The 18,204-nt window shown below is 39.3% G+C and overlaps 1 protein-coding gene across 1 annotated transcript; it reads left to right on the top strand.

Annotated features, from left to right (window-relative positions):
- Positions 1 to 9,234: 9,234 nt before the first annotated feature.
- Positions 9,235 to 17,331, top strand: chac2 (ChaC, cation transport regulator homolog 2 (E. coli)). Its single transcript, XM_034707110.1, has 3 exons — positions 9,235 to 9,606; positions 11,345 to 11,380; positions 16,366 to 17,331. Exons 1-3 carry the CDS (start codon positions 9,469 to 9,471, stop codon positions 16,759 to 16,761), a joined length of 570 nt encoding a protein of 189 aa, XP_034563001.1. The 5' UTR covers positions 9,235 to 9,468; the 3' UTR covers positions 16,762 to 17,331.
- The last annotated feature ends 873 nt before the right edge of the window (positions 17,332 to 18,204 follow it).

Here is an 18,204-nt window from a genome sequence, read left to right as displayed (position 1 = left end):
TTTTCAGGACAAAATAGTGCTTTGGCCCATAAATGGCATCAGAGAACTGAGAAAAGTGTTCAGGGTTCATCCTCTGGGGACATTTAATATCCATATAATATCTTGTGTCACTTAATGCATTACACATTGAGCTGTTTTGCTGAATAAGTTTAACGTTCAACCTGCTGGCAGGATTAAATGAAACTTTGATGGCAAATTAGGAGGATCCATCTTCTGGGGACTTCGAATTTCTAAATAAAATCTTGCGTAAATCAATGTAATACATGAAGATGTTTCACATCTTGCATTCTCACACATTATCCATGCCACTTATGCAGCTTTTCTAAGCATACATCTGATTTAAAACTGGACAATCAAACAGACAGGAATGCCAACAGCAGTCGCTTTTGATCAGTCTCCTCAAACACTTCACGGTTCTCACTCAAACATGCTGATAAAGTTATAGACTTTGCTGAAGCTTGAGGAAGATTTAGAGTATTAGCTTACATTGCTGCGACTAGACTTAAGCCTTATTTATACCAATTTTGCGGGAAAATATCTCAAATCCCTTCAGCGATGTCAGCTCCAAGTGTCGAATACGCATCTCAGTAGTTAGTCACCACATGCAGGGGGAATATGAAATGCATGTTGAATGATTGGACACTTATTAAAAAATTTCAAAGGTTACAATGACCCCAATTTAGACTTTTAATTTATATAACTTAGAGATTAAAAAGAAGCAATGTTTTACGGCACTGCTGACTGAGGTTTTAGTTTTTAATATCAGTCAATGAGGAAAGTAGCCTGTGGTGCATTATTATAAAATAAATTAAGATCAGCAGTAATCTAATTTAGGTGTGAAAACCCCTCGTTTTGCAAGAAAATGAATGTAATTGATAGTTCTCTTTTCTCATTGGCACAGAAAACCCACTATAACAGAGTCTACATGGCCTCTGCTTCTTTCATTTTGTAGGAACCAGCTCAGTCAAAGACCATGACGGCAAGTGATGACTTCTGTCTTGAGAGTGTTTATGTCTGCAGAAATGTGGGCTATATATTCAAGCTTTTAATACATATAAGGTTAAGCTTTAATTATAACATGAGGCACACATTTTTGGGGGCTTTTGTTGCAAAGACAAAGGAGGTAACAGCGTTCATGATGTGTGAAATGTTAGCATCATCTCTATTATTACACCTACAGTGTCTGAAGACAAATGAAGAGTGTCTGTCATGCCAATGCGAACATGATTCTAATTCTATTATTCCGAGTCAATGCTTGTGCTGGTCTAACATTATTACAAATGAGGTTTAAAAACTGAGCCAAAAGAGATAATATTGACTCTCTAATAATGACTTTCTTATCTTACAGCCCTCCACATCATCATCATTATTAGTTGATACTCTCAGAATAGAATCTCATTCTCAGGCAAGTACATCAGCGCTGATAGATGTGGCTGCATTCAGGGAGAAGTCTCAGGAGTCATATGAGCAGTTCAGGATCAAACAGTGTGAGGCCTCACAGCCCAAAATGGCCCACTCAGCTCTGTTCTCTACATACACTGGACTGTTATGGCTCGCCGGGCCCATTCCTCACAACAGCTGCTGAGATGGAGTCAGAGGTTCAAGAGCCTCTTTTGTGTGCAACCACTGCTGTGGGAGTGAGTCAATACAGAGGAGACCTTTGGATGGGTTTTCCGGACCTCAATCGCTGCAGGAGAACAGCTAAATATTGGAGGTTAGTTAGACGATCTCGCAGGTGGAAGGCGGAAAAAAAGAAAGTCTTCTACCTTAAAAAACCTCTCTTTTGAAAGCGAGGAAAGAAAAGGTTAAAGATATAAAGACCATACAAGGATGGGCTGAAAGAAAGGAACCGTCGCTCCTGATGTTTACACCATGTGCACTAACATAGAAGAATTGATTAAGCTTGGCAGAGGAACCGCTTATGTATTGTCAAACCTTGGCTGGAACAATCAAACTCAAATGAAGATCTGGATGTTGAAAGCTCCACTCAGCTATGCACATTAACTGGGTTAATGAGAATACAGCCTTGGCACCAAATACAAAGGACTGAGAGGAGAACAGACACATTCTCCTGGATTTATTTTAAGTTTTAACAAGAAAACCCACTCAGAGCAGGATGGAACTGACAAGAAAACAAACAAAAAGAAGGGAGTGTAAGCTGTCATAACGCGAGGCATTGTAGTGTTATTTTTGTTGAAATTGTCTTACATCCAGAAAGTAATCAATATTTGGGATTGTTTGAATCTTGTTCTGAGGAGGTCCAATCATTTCAATTTGCTCCAATGAAATGATTCCGTTGAAGACTTACCTACCTGTCAACCCCTTAACCTGCCATTAACCAGATTAATAACATGACAGCTCCCAAAACATGAGGCCAAAATATTTGTAGCTCCCATCAATCGGCTTGGTGAAGTAAAGGTTATAAACCCTGCCTCCGCCATATTCACAGATAGGAAATGGGTCAAACTATTGCATCAAAATTCATGTCAAATTTAGTATTCTTAAACACAGTTTCTGTTATTATACTTAGTTGTTATCATGCTAATTTATGTCAACCTTTTTTTTCTGAGATATTTAGTTAATTTATTAGTTCATTAGTTATTTGACACTATAAAAAGATGGGTATCGCCATAATTGATAGCATTTTTGACATATGGAGCTCCTGTAGCACAACTCCTGTGCATCAACTTAGCAGAGTGGAGGAGAACAGCAAAAGGAAACATAAGCCTCTTACACACTGCAATTCCGCAACAGTGCTATAAACAAAGTTCCGCCATTACTAAGCTTTTTACTTAGATATGGAGTCCCTGAGCTCCGTTGTCTCATAGGTTCCTGTGAGCTGCTGTAGACGTCCTGCTGCTGTGGACGCTCCAGACTCCAGCTGATACGGACGTACTGGACTCCAGCGGCAACAGCTACTGCAACAGCTACTACTACTATCGCTACTACTACTACTACTACTACTACTACTACTACTACTACTACTACTACTGGTCACATCACTATCATTGCTCTCTCGCTCTCCTATTCTCCTCTATCCCTCTTTCCAACCCCAACTCGGTTGAGGCAGATTGCTGTCTAACATGAGTCTGGTTCTGCTCGAGGTTTCTGCCTGTTAAAGGAAGTTTTTCCTCGCCGCTGTAACTAGCTAAATACTGTGAGGTGCAATGCTAATGGTGGATTAAGATGAGATCAGACTGAGTCTTACCCTGTCTTGGTGTTGGGTTTCTGTTCATGATTTGACACAGAGTGGTCTAGACCCGCTATGTTTGTAAAAGCGTCTAGAGATAACGTTTGTTGTGATTTGGAGCTATACAAACAAAGATTGATTGATTGATTGATATAACAGCCTGAAAAGGTGTAATATTGGTGTCCCACTGTGTGATTACACATCACATTACGGCTTTGTGGAAGCATGAGAGGCACAGCAAGAGCATCACATACGCACACGCACTCAGACATGCATGTACACACTGCGCTGTAGAGCCCAACTCAACCTTCTTCCCCCCATTCCGCCTTATCAAAACGGGCACGGCTAAATCTTACTGGTTTCTTAAGTCAAGTTATGAAAGGGCGCTCCTCTGATTTGGTGTTGTACTTTCATGGAGTTGATCAACTAGCAGGCAGCAAACAGAAAAAATAGTTGAAATGAATGCAGCAAATGTCGATTGATATTTATTCTGAAGAGGGGGCAAGCTCTCAAAAATATGAAAACACTGGTTCCAATATTACCCATACTGCAATTCATTAACAGACACTTGACGGACCACATATGGTAGACGCACAACTTAACACTTCCAATTTGTGAAATAGGTCTTCTGTTCAACAGGTCTATCAGCAAAAGAAGATCTAAAGGGTGCTAGGTTAGCTTGGCAGTTGAGGTGCGCCCCATGTACAGCAGCTTTTGTCTTAGTTGCAGCAATAACAACAACTTAAAAGAAAAGCTCAGGGTGCGGACTTAGCCTAATGGTTAAGTTGCGCGCCCATGTAGCGGGTGGCCCAGGTTCGATCTAGTCTATGGCCTCTTTCCCTTATGTCAATCCCCCACTCTCTCCCGGTTTCCCACACTATCCACTATCCACTGTCCTCTCCTCTATAAATATAAAAAGTTTAAAAATTCAAAAAAGACAAGCTATGTTGCTTGATATTCTTGAAGAACAGATATGCCTTCTCTGGTCTGACTCCCCTTCTTGGCAGGTCCCAAACGTTTCTAATCCTACACAAGGTTTGCTAAGCTAAAGGCATACAAACAGCTTTGATGTCAGAAAGAAACCATGACTTGAATTAAAACAACGCTGTCACGGTGATGAAACCTTCATCATGGAGGAAATATTTACTTCTTGGTCAGTTTCAGGGAACAGCTGTGGCTCTTGTTGAAGTAGGAAACAGCAATGTTGACTGCTGGGATAAAAACAGAAAACAAAAAGTGGTCTCCAGTGGCAAAGTCTTACTTTGTTTTCGTCTACACTTTGGAGCTCTCCCTACAGAGCTGAGGATTACATTATTCCACTGTTTCCACAGGCTGTTTAGAACTTGTTATGTTGAGTAAACTAACTGATATGGACGGTTTGTGGAGTGCCCCTTTAAATGTAAGAAACATCTAAATATGTTGTTTTAAAGTCAAACACAGATTTTTCTGAATGAATGAAGAAGAAGAAGAAGAAGAAAGGATAAATCTTGGAAGCGTCTGGGGAAAGAGAAGAAGAGGGTTAAAAGAAACTGAAACTGCGCTGATGTGGAGAAGGAGGCCTGTGAGGATAAATTAAGTAGATTTAACACGTACAGAGTGTAAGGACAAATACTGATGGAGGGAGACACATGGGGAATGTCCTCTTCATATAGATAATGACTTATTTGATTGGGTGTAATTATTGTTGTGATAGAGTGAGATCAGGAATAAAGGGTGGATTACAGCAGATTAATATGGATTTTTCCAAGTCATTTAATTCCTGTGTTCTGTATTAGAATTGAAAGCGTAAGATTAATGTTAGAAAAACATTTTAGTTTTTTATTTAAAGAAGTAAATTTGTGATTTTTTAAAAATACAAATATTTATTTACATTAATTTGTTGTTGTTCTTCTTCTCATTCATTATTTTACATTCACTGCAATATCTCTACCGTCATCTAGATGCTAAATTGCCAAAGTGAAAGCACTTACAGCATGTTTACTGCAAATAAAGCTGATTTCTCATAACAATTACAAGTAGTTTATTGAGGAGATTGCATTTAAGTCCTTACATTTCTCATCAAAGTAAAAAGTTCTGTATTTTCCAGGAACAGCAGAAAACAAACATTATATTATATCCCATAGAAATGTGCCCCTGTCAAAGACAAATACTGCACATAAGGTCAGCCCACTGGACAGTTTGTAAGCATTTTGGTGTCAATCCACACAGTAATGAGACAACAATCATGTTTACCATAGGTTTAAGATATTTAGAGCAGGATTTAGCCTGTAAGTACACTTCTGTGCAGCTCTGTGGAGATTTATGCTTCATGTAAATAGCTCATAATCATTTCACAACAAGGAGCATTTTCAGAACCAACTCTGATACGTTTCCACTGAGTGTAATGACAGTAATTCAGCCCATTAATAAGAGGCTACAAAAAGTATAAGAATATGGTTTTGATTGCAGGTTTAAGGAGGATTAATCAGTTTTTTTATTGTAAGCATACCTCACACTTGTTTGTTTTTTTAACCATCTAACATTTTTATCCTTCATTGATGCGTCATCGTCTGCATATTATTTTTTTATTATGAAGAGGGATCTCAAGGACAATTAGCTTAAGCCATAACTAACAAATTGCTTAACAAGCTCCATGACTCTGTACTGATTTTAATATTCCTTTCTCAGTGAAGCTTAGCTTTTTGTGATTCTCTCTTCTTGGGGTCCCCCAGGGGTCTATTCTGGGTCCCCTCTTGTTCACTCTATCCAGTGGCGCCGTATAGGGGGAAAAAGTTAGGATGATTCTAAGGGCCCATGACTGACAGGGGGCACGAAAATAATAATAGAAATAATTATTCAGAATAAGGTCATTAAAAAAGCGGTCCCGTTGTCTTCATAAAATGTTTACCCCATATCGGCATGAACTGGTACAGCCAAGCCTGAGTCGCGCTAATCAGCTGTGCCACGCAGTCAAACAGAAGTTGCACAGTGCACAAGGCAGCTAAAATGTCTGGAAAGACAAAGTCTGGGTCCCAGAAAAGGAGGGAAAGAAAGGAGAGAGAGGAGAGAGAAGAAAGGGCCATGTCACCCAGTTTTTCTCAAGGAAAGGTTAATATAGTCTTTGAGTGCAAAATCAACCAGTTTGCTAGTTTGATGTCCACAATGAGATGAACTATGTTTTAGCTAATTATTCTAAATGGGTTTCCCTGGTTTGATTCCATGATGGCGCCATGAAAACATAATAAAAGAAGGGGCAAATCAGTCACCTTGTGTGCAGGGAATCCTTAATTTTTGACAGTCATACAGTAAGTATTTGACTCCAAGAGGCAAGACAGCTGAAGAGGTAGAGTTATGTAAAGCTATGACTGGGTCGATTGGATCCTGGAGATGTGGTTACAGCAGTTGCACAAGGTTCTTGAGGCCTTTGGTGATGGGGGCCAATGTGATATTTTTTCATGGGGCCCAAAATCCCTGGCGGTGCCCCTGACTATCTCTGGACTATATAGTACTTTCTCTTGTTTTCTGACCACTGAAAGCGCTTGATGTCACAGCACATCATAATACTTATCTTGCAACCCTAACGCTTCCCTTTGGTCAAATCATGCCAAGTCATATCTGCTTTTTCAAGTTTCCATTGCTATGCAGATGACGCACAACTATATGTCCAGTTTAAGGCTAGTATAGAGCCAATATATCCTTCATTTTCATTTCACTTAAATTAAAGATTGGATCTTAAGACCCCCTGAAGTACATTAAATCCAATTCAGAAAAAACTTTAATTATCCCTTTTGGTCATAGAGCTTTCGTTTTTTACTCTTCTCTTAAATCTTGGTGCCTAATCTAATTCTACTGAAAATACAGCTTCTAACTGAGGTGTTTCTTCTGATTTCTTTTGATGTCAAGTTCACTAGGTTGGTACACTCTGGCTTTGTGCAACTGAGGCATTTTGGCCAACATCAGGTCATTCCTTTCATCTGCACATGTAGAAAAGGTCATCCATGCTTTACTTTCCTCCAGATTTAACTGGTGAAGCGTACGTAATCTGGTATCAGCAGGCAAAATTTCTAAAAGCTGCAACACAACACAATGTTTCTTCCAGGTTTTAAACACGCATTAGGAGAACCAAAGACAGCACATCAATCCTTGCTGCCCTTCACTGGTTACCTGTGACTTTAAGAACTGATTTTACTGCTTGTTTTTAAAGCCTTGAATGGTCAGGCCTCTTCTTATACATCATCTATCATCTGCTAACTCCCTTCTTTTATATCCTATGTTTTAGATTTGATTTATTTTTTGCTCTGCTGTCAGTTTGCTCCACTGCACCAAGTTTGGTTTTGGTGTCTTGAACACTGAGGGTATGTTTATGGCAGATGTGTCCTCAGCAGTATTTTTCAGCCCAGCTGTGGATGTAAACAACAGATCTGCCCCTTTGTAAACAAGAGGCTGGTAAGACATAAAAGCTTTGCTGACTGGCTTCTTTTTTGAGGAAGAGGAATGAGCACGGCTGCTGTTCATGGGGCTTACATTACAGGCCAGACTGTCGCTGTCCACTTTATGTGGTTCTGAATCAGTGCTCACACGGCATGCATGAACTGCATGTTATTTTAGAGAACACAAAATGAGGGAAATAGAAACTCAGCACCCCCTGGTGTCAGGATGGAAGCCCATTTTCCCTGTGTTGTTTGTCTGAGCTTATGTTTTAATTAGTGCAAAGGCATGAGAAGTGCAGTCTTTGGGAATAAATAAATGGGTGAATATAAATAGTACATGTGAAGAGATCTGGGCGCTCAGGACAGGTTCATCAAGAGGTTATTTAAATCACTAAACAGAAAATATAATTGTTTCTTGGGCTCAGTGGAGGGTTTTCCCACCAGAAGACAAGGTCACATTAGCACTTCTGTAATGTGTTATTGTCACTTTTTTTTTTTTAAACTTGTGTTAGCTTATTATTTTATACGTCAATTACAAAAACACAAAGAGTGCAAGGTTATAAATATATCTACACTGCTTGCAAAATAAATTCTGGCACAGATTAAACAAATCAATATAAAGTAGTTTACTTAGGAAGAAGGCATCTTTATTTTTTTCTTTCTATGGAGCCAAAACGATGACTTTAATGTTTGGTATTGAAAATAAAATTTGGCATTGAAAACACACCATGAAACTGAAAAAAGAAACATTGGCATGGAAACACTTGTACTGTAAAAACATTGTAATGTCATCAAAACAGGTATTGACATTGAAAACGTTTCACTGAAGTTAAATCACAGACATCAAATGTTATAGTTTTTATAACGTATGCGTTCCTCACATGCCAACCACCTGTCCCCACCTCACAGAACCAAGCACCAAACCTGGGGGGACAGAGCCTTCTCAGTAGCCGCCCCCACCCTCTGGAACTCACTCCCCTCCCATATCCAAAACTGCTCTGACCCTTCAGCATTCAAATCTCTTTTAAAAACTCACCTTTTTAAGTTAGCTTTTGTGACTTTTTGTGATTGTACTATTGTTTTGTTTGATCTGGTTTATTTCTTTTTTGCTTGTATTGATTTCAACAATTGTACAGTGTCTTTGAGTTTTTGAAAAGCGCTATATAAAATTAATGTATTATTATAGTATTTAATTTCTAGAATTTTTTGCATTCCAATATGTTTATATATGTATATATGTTTTTTTGAAGGCATCTTTTGTTATAGGTATTATCATTTTACCAAGTCAAAAAGAGAAGGATGCAAAATAATTTTCCAAAGTAGGTTCTTTAAAAAAAAAAATGTACATGGATAGGTGCCATTTTTAGTGTTTTGCTTTTGACCATTTGCCCTAAAATTAGACTATACACTGAAATAGCCCACAACACCCAGAATGGTGGAATGCTTTCAAAATAAAAGCACCAAGCTCTACAATCAATGCTGAGAGTGATTGAAAATAAGCTGGGCAACTCAATATCACTTTAAAGACTCATAATTTTGTCACTGGCTTCTTAAACCCCAGGTTACATGTTAATACTGTTGAAATACACGGACGGTGTTAGGAAGGTGCGTTTTATTTTGAAAGGTGCAGAGCGGAAATCCGTGTAATTACGTAACCGACGTGACTTGACAACTTTGTCCTGGAGGCAGATGTGTAATTAGAGCGTTTTACGAGCGTTACACACACTTTACCTGTCAAAACCGCGCTACTGCTATTAACTATGATGTTATGATTAACGCTGTAGGCTGACTGATACCTGTCAGTGTGAAACATCGCCCTCTCGTCCGTGTTTAAGCCGTCCTTGCTGCCCTCTGTTAGCATTAAGCCTCATGATGTGGGTCTTCGGATACGGGTCCCTCATTTGGAAAGTGGACTTTCCGTATGAGGAGAAGAGAGTCGGCTTCATCACAGGCTTCAGTCGTCGGTTCTGGCAGGGCAGCACCGACCACCGGGGGATACCTGGGAAAGTGAGTGTTCATAATGTTACTGTGTTGGCTTGGCAATAACAGTAACTAATGCAATGTTGCACAGAGAGTTTGAATGGATGTAGACCTAAGAGTTGAATGTGTGCAAGCAGGGTGTTAAAAAGCTCATCTTACTGTGAGTAGTGGGCTAATGAGACAGTATAACTCACTTTAAATAGCTTTAATAATGACATTGGAGACAGGTGCGTGGTAGTGGGGGGAAAAGTGGGACTGGCTACCAAGGGCCCAAGTGGGGAGGGTGGCCCTAAATGGTCTGAAATAAAATGTGTTCCTACTTTTCTTTAGTTATAACTGCAATAAGATAACTAAAATTGTCTGAATAAATAAACATACATTCAGAATTTCTTTCCGTTCAGTGAGATGAGCGTCTCATGCCTAAAGTGGGGAATTGTCATATTTTCACAGCATTAAGTGTGGCTGAATCTGATTGAAAAGTAAACTGTAGGTTTTTAGAGTTTTATTTGACTCCATGAGGTTAAATTATTCCAAATAATGCCCCCTTGTTGTTATTCAACAAGTCGCTTGGCTTCAAATAATCTTGTTTAAAGAGGTGGACAGTCTGAAGGTCAATATTATGCAGTTACATTTGGAGAAATTGTAAATATATATATATATATATAAAAATTGATATGTAGCTTAGATTTGAATCAGTTAACCAGGAAACCAGATTTTTTTTCTAACAGGGCAATTTCGAAGATATTGAGATTATGAGTCTTCCGATGAGAGGCACAGCTGACTTGATTGACAGGAGGGAACACTGTAGCTGTTGGCTAGGAGGCTCAAAGCCCGCCTCTTTACGTAACAATCGCTCGACAGCAGCAATATCAATCAATCAATCAATCAATCTTTATTTGTATAGCGCCAAATCACAACAAACGTTATCTCAAGACACTTTTACAAACATAGGAGGTCTAGACCACACTATGTCAAATTATGAACAGAGACCTAACACCAAGACAGGGTAAGACTCAGTCTGACCCCACCTTAATCCATCATGAGCATTGCACATCGCAGTATTTAGCTAGTTACAGTGGTGAGGAAAAACTTCCTTTTAACAGGCAGAAACCTCAGGCAGAACCAGACTCATGTTAGACAGCCATCATGCCTCGACTGAGTTGGGTCTGGAAAGACAGATAGAGGGGAGTAAGAGAGAGAGGTGATAGTGATGAGACGAGTCGTAGAAGCTGTTGCCGCTGGAGTCCAGTACGTCCGTATCAGCTGGAGTCCAGATCGTCCACAGCAGGAGGACGTCTACGGCAGCTCAGAGGAATTTACGAGACAATGGAGCTCAGGGACTCCAGAAAGGTCTATGGTTAGTAACTTTAATGGGACAGGCAGAGAGTCAAAGTAAGTGATGAAGGGGTTGGGGGGAAGAGGGTGAGCTAGGATCCCAGTGTGTCAGTGTGCCAGTTCCCCCGGCAGTCTAGGCCTATAGCAGCATGACAAAAGCTGGTCCAAGCCTGATCCAGCTTAACTATAAGCTTTATCAAAAAGGAAAGTTTTAAGTCTACTCTTAAATATGGCTTCCACCGACTCAAAACAGGGCTTCAGAAACAGATGGGTGACGTCACGGATACTATGTCCATATTTTATACAGTCTATGGTCTAAACAAAAATACGCAGTGTGAGATTGTTCGATATTGTAATGACTTTATGAAGTTGGAAAAATGTACCAATAATGTTTCCATACGACTCATATCTCTCCTTGTGTTCTTTACAGCCTGGTCGAGTCGTGACACTGGTGGAGGATCCTGAGGTAAGAAAACCCCCTCTGTAGCAACTACAAAGACCCAAAAGCCGCTGAGAGGCTGATCTTGGGTCTAGTAAACTGTCTGACGTGCTAAAGCAAAAAATATCTGATCCAAAGAAAAATATGTCTAACCTTTTATTAACTAAAAAAGATAATCAACATTTGATAAAGTGCACAAAAAACTGATGAAGAAAGTGATAACAGTGATTAAAGAAAATAGCAGTCAACAAAACATAAAGCGACCCGGCTCACCCCCTCTCTCCAACTCCAACAAAACAGTAACAGGTGGCTTACATGAGTAGAATTTCCACCCCTAACACTTCACCAAGCCGCAACCTCCGGTGTCAAAATATGAAGCCCATGCGGAAGTGTTATTAACTGCAGTTCATTGAGCGTCCACTTGAGGCTGGCTGCAGAAACACCGGAAACCACATACACACCAATTCAAAAAAGACGATCTTTACAGCATTAATAAACATGTTTACAGCCTGGTTCAAAAAACGGCTTCAGCCTGAAGAGCAAATTTTTCTATAGGCACACACTGTACGAGGGTGAATTTTTTATAATGCGACGGTTCAAAAGGTATTAAGATTATGAGTTTTGCCCAAATAAGGACATGACTGACTTGACTGACAGGCGGGAACACTGTAGCTGTTGGCTAGGATGCTCAAAGCCTCTTTACCTCACACTAGCTCGACAGAAGTTAGGTTGTGTTCAGCATATCCAATATGGCTCCCGCCGAAGACTGGCTTCAAAGCAGCGCTTCATAAACAGATGGTTGACGTCACCGATACCACGTCCATAATTTTTACAGTCTATGGATAAAATAGGTGCCGGTTCATTTTTGGTTCCTTTTTCTCCCTGACTTTTTTAAAATAGATTTTTAGGTGGAGAAAACAAATAATAAAACACACATGAAGGACGAAACGGAAACACATAAGGAAATAAGAAAAATAATCACAATGCTGACACTGATTGAAGTGATGAAATGTTCAGCACCAATATAAATGAGTCATACAAACAAAACAAACATAATCTGTGGATTTTTGGTTGCTTAATCAACTCAGTTCTTAAGCTATTGCCTTCTCCATCCAAAACGAACATAACACATTTTATCAAACTTTTTATTTCAATGAATTCCTCGCCATTAAGATTGGTTACCACAATTAGGTGGTTGTCCCTTAATAAGTGATATTCATCTTTATTATATTGATTAATTTCCTCATAGTGGCTGGTAATGTGTGTTTCTATCCGGTGACAGGTTCTTTGGCTGAATAACAAACACATCAGATATTATTTTAACAGTAACTAAAAATGAATGGTCATAATTCACTGTATTATCCAGTGTAATTATGAGAGAACATACACACGTGAGCTAATAAACTAATAATGGAACTAGTCAACAGCAAGGTACTGCAAATGAGATTCTGTAACGACTCCACCTACGTTCGAGTTGTTTTTTTAAGCCACATACGTGCATGGCATGAGTCAAAAACACGTGCTGACCAAGGTGAGGAAGACTGTACCGCTCACTACAGAAGATAATATCTCACAGCGCTGAAACAAAGGAGAGGACAGTGTATTGTTTTCTGACCTTGGTTGAGAGATAATTTGTCGCAGGTGATGGTGAGGCGATAAAGCGATGCAGAGCGAGTCTTGTAATGCAGCGAGAACATGGAAAGCATCTGGAAAACATGTATTTAGAGGTGACTGATGAGTATCTGAAAGTGTTAGTTATACGGTGGAAGGAAAACCATTTATCGTCTTTCTGCAGCAGTCAGGTTCTGATCACAAACAGAGGCTGCAACTACAGATTATTTACAGGAAGTAGTGACAGGGACTTATTAGAGTGTGTAACGTTAGAGGAGATGTGCTCAAAAGAAAGCCTGTATAATGAGGAAAATATACCATGCTGCAATTACAATGGTCAGTATAGAATCAGAATCAGAATCAGCTTTATTGGCCAGGTATGCTTGAACACACAAGGAATTTGACTTTGGTCAATAAATCTATAAATATCAAAGACTGACGCATGTTTTAAACACAGGTTTACAACATGTTTCCTCTGATTATAAAATAAATCCAAAAGGTAGGATTTTTTTTGTCGCTACTTAAAGCTAGGGTTGGTAGTCTCGGAAAACCAGCATGAATTTGAATGTAGCTTTTCCTCATGACTCCGTCTAACCCCTCCCCTCCTCCCTCGGAGCTCCTCCAAAACGACGCCCCCCCGCTCACATGCACGAGCGCCGCTGATTCTCGACCATATGATCGTGACTGATTCAAAACCGGTCCTCACCAAAACATTATCATAGTGAAAGTTAAAAACACAAACAAACATGGCTGCTGTTAGTACTCACAACTATCATGCTAGCATTATCCAGTTGTACCGGTGACACGATGTCAGGAGAAAAGTTATAACACATATAAAACTGTAACAACTCTACTGTTTGTTAAATGTGTTCAGTGTAGATGTTCTTAATTCCTACAGTGTTGACGGTCAGTGAAGGCATCAGGAGAGGTGTAGAGTGTGCGAGTGGGAGTGGGAGAGACAAGAGAAGTTTTTCATTAATTCAAACATTGATTGTTGTTTTGTTGGTTGGCGTGATCACGGCTGACAGTGACCGGTTATTAAAGCTCAACGTGTTCACGAATCGGCTCGTCATCACTACAGCGTCCGGACGGACGCTACAATAAATATATATTTTCTGTAGGATTTACTGAACGTCATTAATTATTCTGCTTGTTGGTGAGAGCTTTTTAGACTCTGATCCGGACTACAGTCCTGAGCAAAGCACCTCATCAGGTCAGAGGGGACAGGCCCGAGGACGAGCGAGAGGGGCAGTAAATAGTGTCAGGGGAAGGCAGGCAGGAGACGGGGACTCGGAGGAGTGCACGCCGGGGAAATGTACGCGCAGGAGGAGGGCAGAACGGCTGGACGGGATTTGATTGGTTTAAAATTTGGGGAGCCAAAACACGGTGATTGGTTAGTGTTTTCCCAGGTTTACTCTGGCTGTAGATAGCAGTTTTTTTCACTCTTTTTTAGGAACACATCATGTAATAATTGCCATCAGGACATAAAGATCATTTTAACCAGTATGACAAAAAGTGTATCTAAATCTGATTACCAACCCAAGCTTTAATTGGCTCCAGTCAGTCTAGGGGGATGATTATTTATAATAATCCCTCCTAATTTAAATAAATAATAAGACCCAACACTATTTACTGTGTACGTTACATAAGTACACAGACAGAGTAGATCAAACATAACTGGCCTCATATAAAATTGTAATGTTTGAAGTGTTTGCTGTATGTTTTTTGTTGATTGTTACTGTTCTGATTTTTGTTTTTAACTCTGTAAAGCACTTTGAATTGCTCTTTGTATGAATGGTGCTTTATAAATAAACGTGCCTTGCCTAGAAGTAGCTGAAAGCTAGTTTTGTCTTCATCTGACTGCATCATAATGGAGTGAAGGGGTACTATACTTACCTTTGTTCACACATGCTGAACAATAAGCATTTTGTTTTAGGACATTTTTTGTGAAAGTCAGGCAGCTTCCATTTAAGAAGTTATACTTCAGCTGTGTTTATCAGCAGTCCCCAAAATATATCAACGATAATGTAATTTATTATGCAGCTGTTCTTAAGCATAGCAAATAGTCCCATAACCCCCAAATAATATTACCAAGTAAAGTTTTTAATTATTTGAGGCCTGAAACTTTTTGTTTGAATATAATCATAATAAGAATCTTTATTTATATAGTACTTTTCAAAACAGGGTTACAAAGTGATTTACAAATAGGAAAGAAACTTAAAGACAATAAAGGAGAAATGTGAGGAAGACAATGAAAAAGATAAAATCATTTAAAAAAAAAGCAATAACCTGCAGAGAGGTGACAGCAAGAAGAAATGACAGAAAGGAAGATAAAAACAAGCTAAGACAAGAGGTTAAAATAATCAATGTTGGAATACTAAAAACAACAAAATATAAAAGATTCAAATAATTAAAAGATCAGAAATATAAAATATAAAAATAAGAAGAATATAAAGAGTAAAAACCAGTGATACTGCCTGATAGATAATAAAACATCTGAAATAAAACACGCTCAGGTGACATCTCCTGTAAAAGTGCATCTATAAAAATGTGATTTTAAAGGAGATTTAAAAGAGGTGGCCAATCTGATCTCCTCTGGGAGGTTGTTCCAGTGGGTCGCCCAGTCACCTTTGGTCCTCAGCCTCGACTGCGGGGCGGCGAGAAGGGCCTTGGCTGAGGACCTCAGGGAACGACAGGGCACGTATGGAGTGAGGGAGAATGAGAATATGTCTACATTGATTAATCAATTATCCACTCCTGTCGTTTTAATTGATTGTATGTTCTAAAAACTGCACCTACAGCTGATCACAAACTATTGGGATATAACTCGTTCAATAAGCAAACACCTTCACTGGTAATGGCCTCTTCTTCCAACTTGAAGAAGGAACCCATGGTTGTGATAAGTATTTGACATTTTCATATTTCAGGTATTTTTTACAGTAAAAATACCAGTTTTTACTCTATAATTCTATGCCTATAGCATGGGAATTAAATGTAACAGGACATTTCAACACTTTCCCAATTATTTACCCTGAAATCACCATTCAATGCAAAAGTAAAAAAAAAATTCCATTCAAATCCCAAATAAAAATATTAAAAAATAATAATTAATGTAGCAAAATTCCCTTTTCCCAAAGAGGACCAATGAACAGTAATATTTTAGAAAGCCAAGAAAAAAAGAAAACTCTGCTATTTTAAACCTATAATAACTTTTGTTGATGACTTATTTTCCTTGAGTGACTAACAGACAGAGTGACTAATCATTTCAGCTCTAGTAACTATCTGCAGTTACATAACAATCAATCACACGCCTTTCTATATACAGTTTGTCGCTCTGCATTCACTCCACTGACGTCAAGCTACCACTTCTTCTATGACTCACTCTCTCTCTCTCTCCGCAGGGCTGCGTTTGGGGTGTTGCCTACAAGCTTCCGACGGGTCGAGAGCAAGAAGTGAAGAGCTACCTCGACTACAGAGAAAAAGGTGGCTATCAGGTCATTGAGGTGACCTTTCACCCCCGTCCACCTCTCGCCCCTCCACCCAGCCAGACGCTGCTCTACATCGGGTCCGAGGACAATCCTGACTACCTCGGCCCTGCCCCTCTGGAGGACATAGCCAACCAGATCGTCAGCTCTACTGGTCCAAGCGGGAAGAACACAGAGTATTTGTTTCAGCTGGCTGATGCTGTGAGGACTATTCTGCCTGAGGACTCAGACAAACACCTGTTCTCTCTAGAAACGTTAGTGAGAGAGAGAATACACAACGGGCAGGAACACTTGAACAATCAAATAGGCTGATTTTAATAAGTGAAGGAAATTAACTTGATGAATTGAAAACCTGGCCGGATCAGTCACAGAATCTCAGGGTTTGAGGTACAGATGGGGCCACTGGAATATTTGGCAGGTTCAGCAAAGAAGTCAACACTCTTTTTTCAATACTACTGTAAAGAAATAAACAAACTACACTGCACTAAATATGTGTTAAAAGCTGCTTCAGATTTAGAAGAATGACTACTTAAAAGGTACTGTACCTAGTATGAAACATACATGCTGAGTCATCTCATTATGCTGATGTTTTCCTTTCACATCAATCAACAGTACAATGACAGGATGGTTGGATTAATCAATGCTGAATGTTCTGGGTGACTATCTGCATTCAGTGATAACAGATACATTTTTCATCATTGTTAGAACATTGGGTGCACTTCTCTCCCACAGCTACAGTGAATTATGAGCCCACACACAATTAGAACCGTGTCAATTTTGTGAAAAAAATTGGATCCCGGAGAAATTTTGGCAGATTTAAAGCACTTGAAAACTTTGTTTCATAAGTTATTTGTGAAAATTAAAAAATTCATGAGCTACTAACTGAACTGCGCGACCAAAATTTTGTGTGTGTGTGTGTGTATGTGTGTGTGTGTGGAGTTGGTTGCTGTCAGTCCAACACTTTGGCAAAACAACTGGAATTGCTTCAACAGCAGTTTGATGGGTAGGTATTATTTTGGTTTGGACAGTCATTGTCTGCCAAACTGGATCCTGATGTTCTATGCTCAACTAAACAATAAAAACAAGTCTGTATATTAAATGAAAAGAGCTTCAGAAGTTGTGCCATAATTTATTCCCTGGATAATATAAACATTAATTTGGAATAAGTCCAAATGGACAGCATACCAGCAAAACTCAGATAAAGGCATTCAACTCAAACATGCTGTAATGAGGTCTTATAGGGAAATGTGATATCGCCAACATACTAACATAAGAGAGTGAAGATGTTATAAGCTTCTTTGAAAGAAAATAAAATGTTAGCATAGTCAATAGATTAAATAAATAAATAAATGTGAGCACGTTAGCCCATATACAGTACATGTTTGCTTCAGACTGTATAAAACAGGGGCATCAAACTCATTTCAGTTCAGGAGCCACATACAGCCCAAGTTGATCTGAAGCCCTCTCTTTAAGCCCTGAAACCTGCTGTGAACACACCCAACACACAGGTTACCCATTCACCTGACACAGAGTGTAATGTTTACTGCAAAAGAACAGATAGATTCTATTAATGAAGAAGGTAAAGTTGACTATTTTGGACCCCTCAGCTCCAGCATGAACACTCTGCCTGCTGGACAGTGTTGTATACAGGGGTGTAGAGCTGGTGTTAGTAGTTACTGGATCATCTTATAGTGCTCTAAAAAGTCTTTATGACTCTCAACCGGGTTATGCAAACAGCAAGTAATCTATTTTCTC

The sequence above is a fragment of the Notolabrus celidotus genome, chromosome 18 (assembly GCF_009762535.1).
Source record: "Notolabrus celidotus isolate fNotCel1 chromosome 18, fNotCel1.pri, whole genome shotgun sequence".
Taxonomy (NCBI): domain Eukaryota; kingdom Metazoa; phylum Chordata; class Actinopteri; order Labriformes; family Labridae; genus Notolabrus; species Notolabrus celidotus.
The sequence above is the reverse complement of the archived record's forward strand: the minus strand, read 5'-3'. Positions and strand labels throughout refer to the sequence as shown.

What these genes read in the sequence shown, in the direction of transcription:
- chac2 (XM_034707110.1), top strand. Translation starts at nt 9,469, where the DNA reads ATGATGTGGGTCTTCGGATACGGGTCCCTCATTTGGAAAGTGGACTTT. An exon ending in ACCGGGGGATACCTGGGAAA is followed by an intron (nt 9,607 to 11,344) that starts GTGAGTGTTCAT and finishes TGTTCTTTACAG; the next exon opens with CCTGGTCGAGTCGTGACACT. An exon ending in CACTGGTGGAGGATCCTGAG is followed by an intron (nt 11,381 to 16,365) that starts GTAAGAAAACCC and finishes CTCTCTCCGCAG; the next exon opens with GGCTGCGTTTGGGGTGTTGC.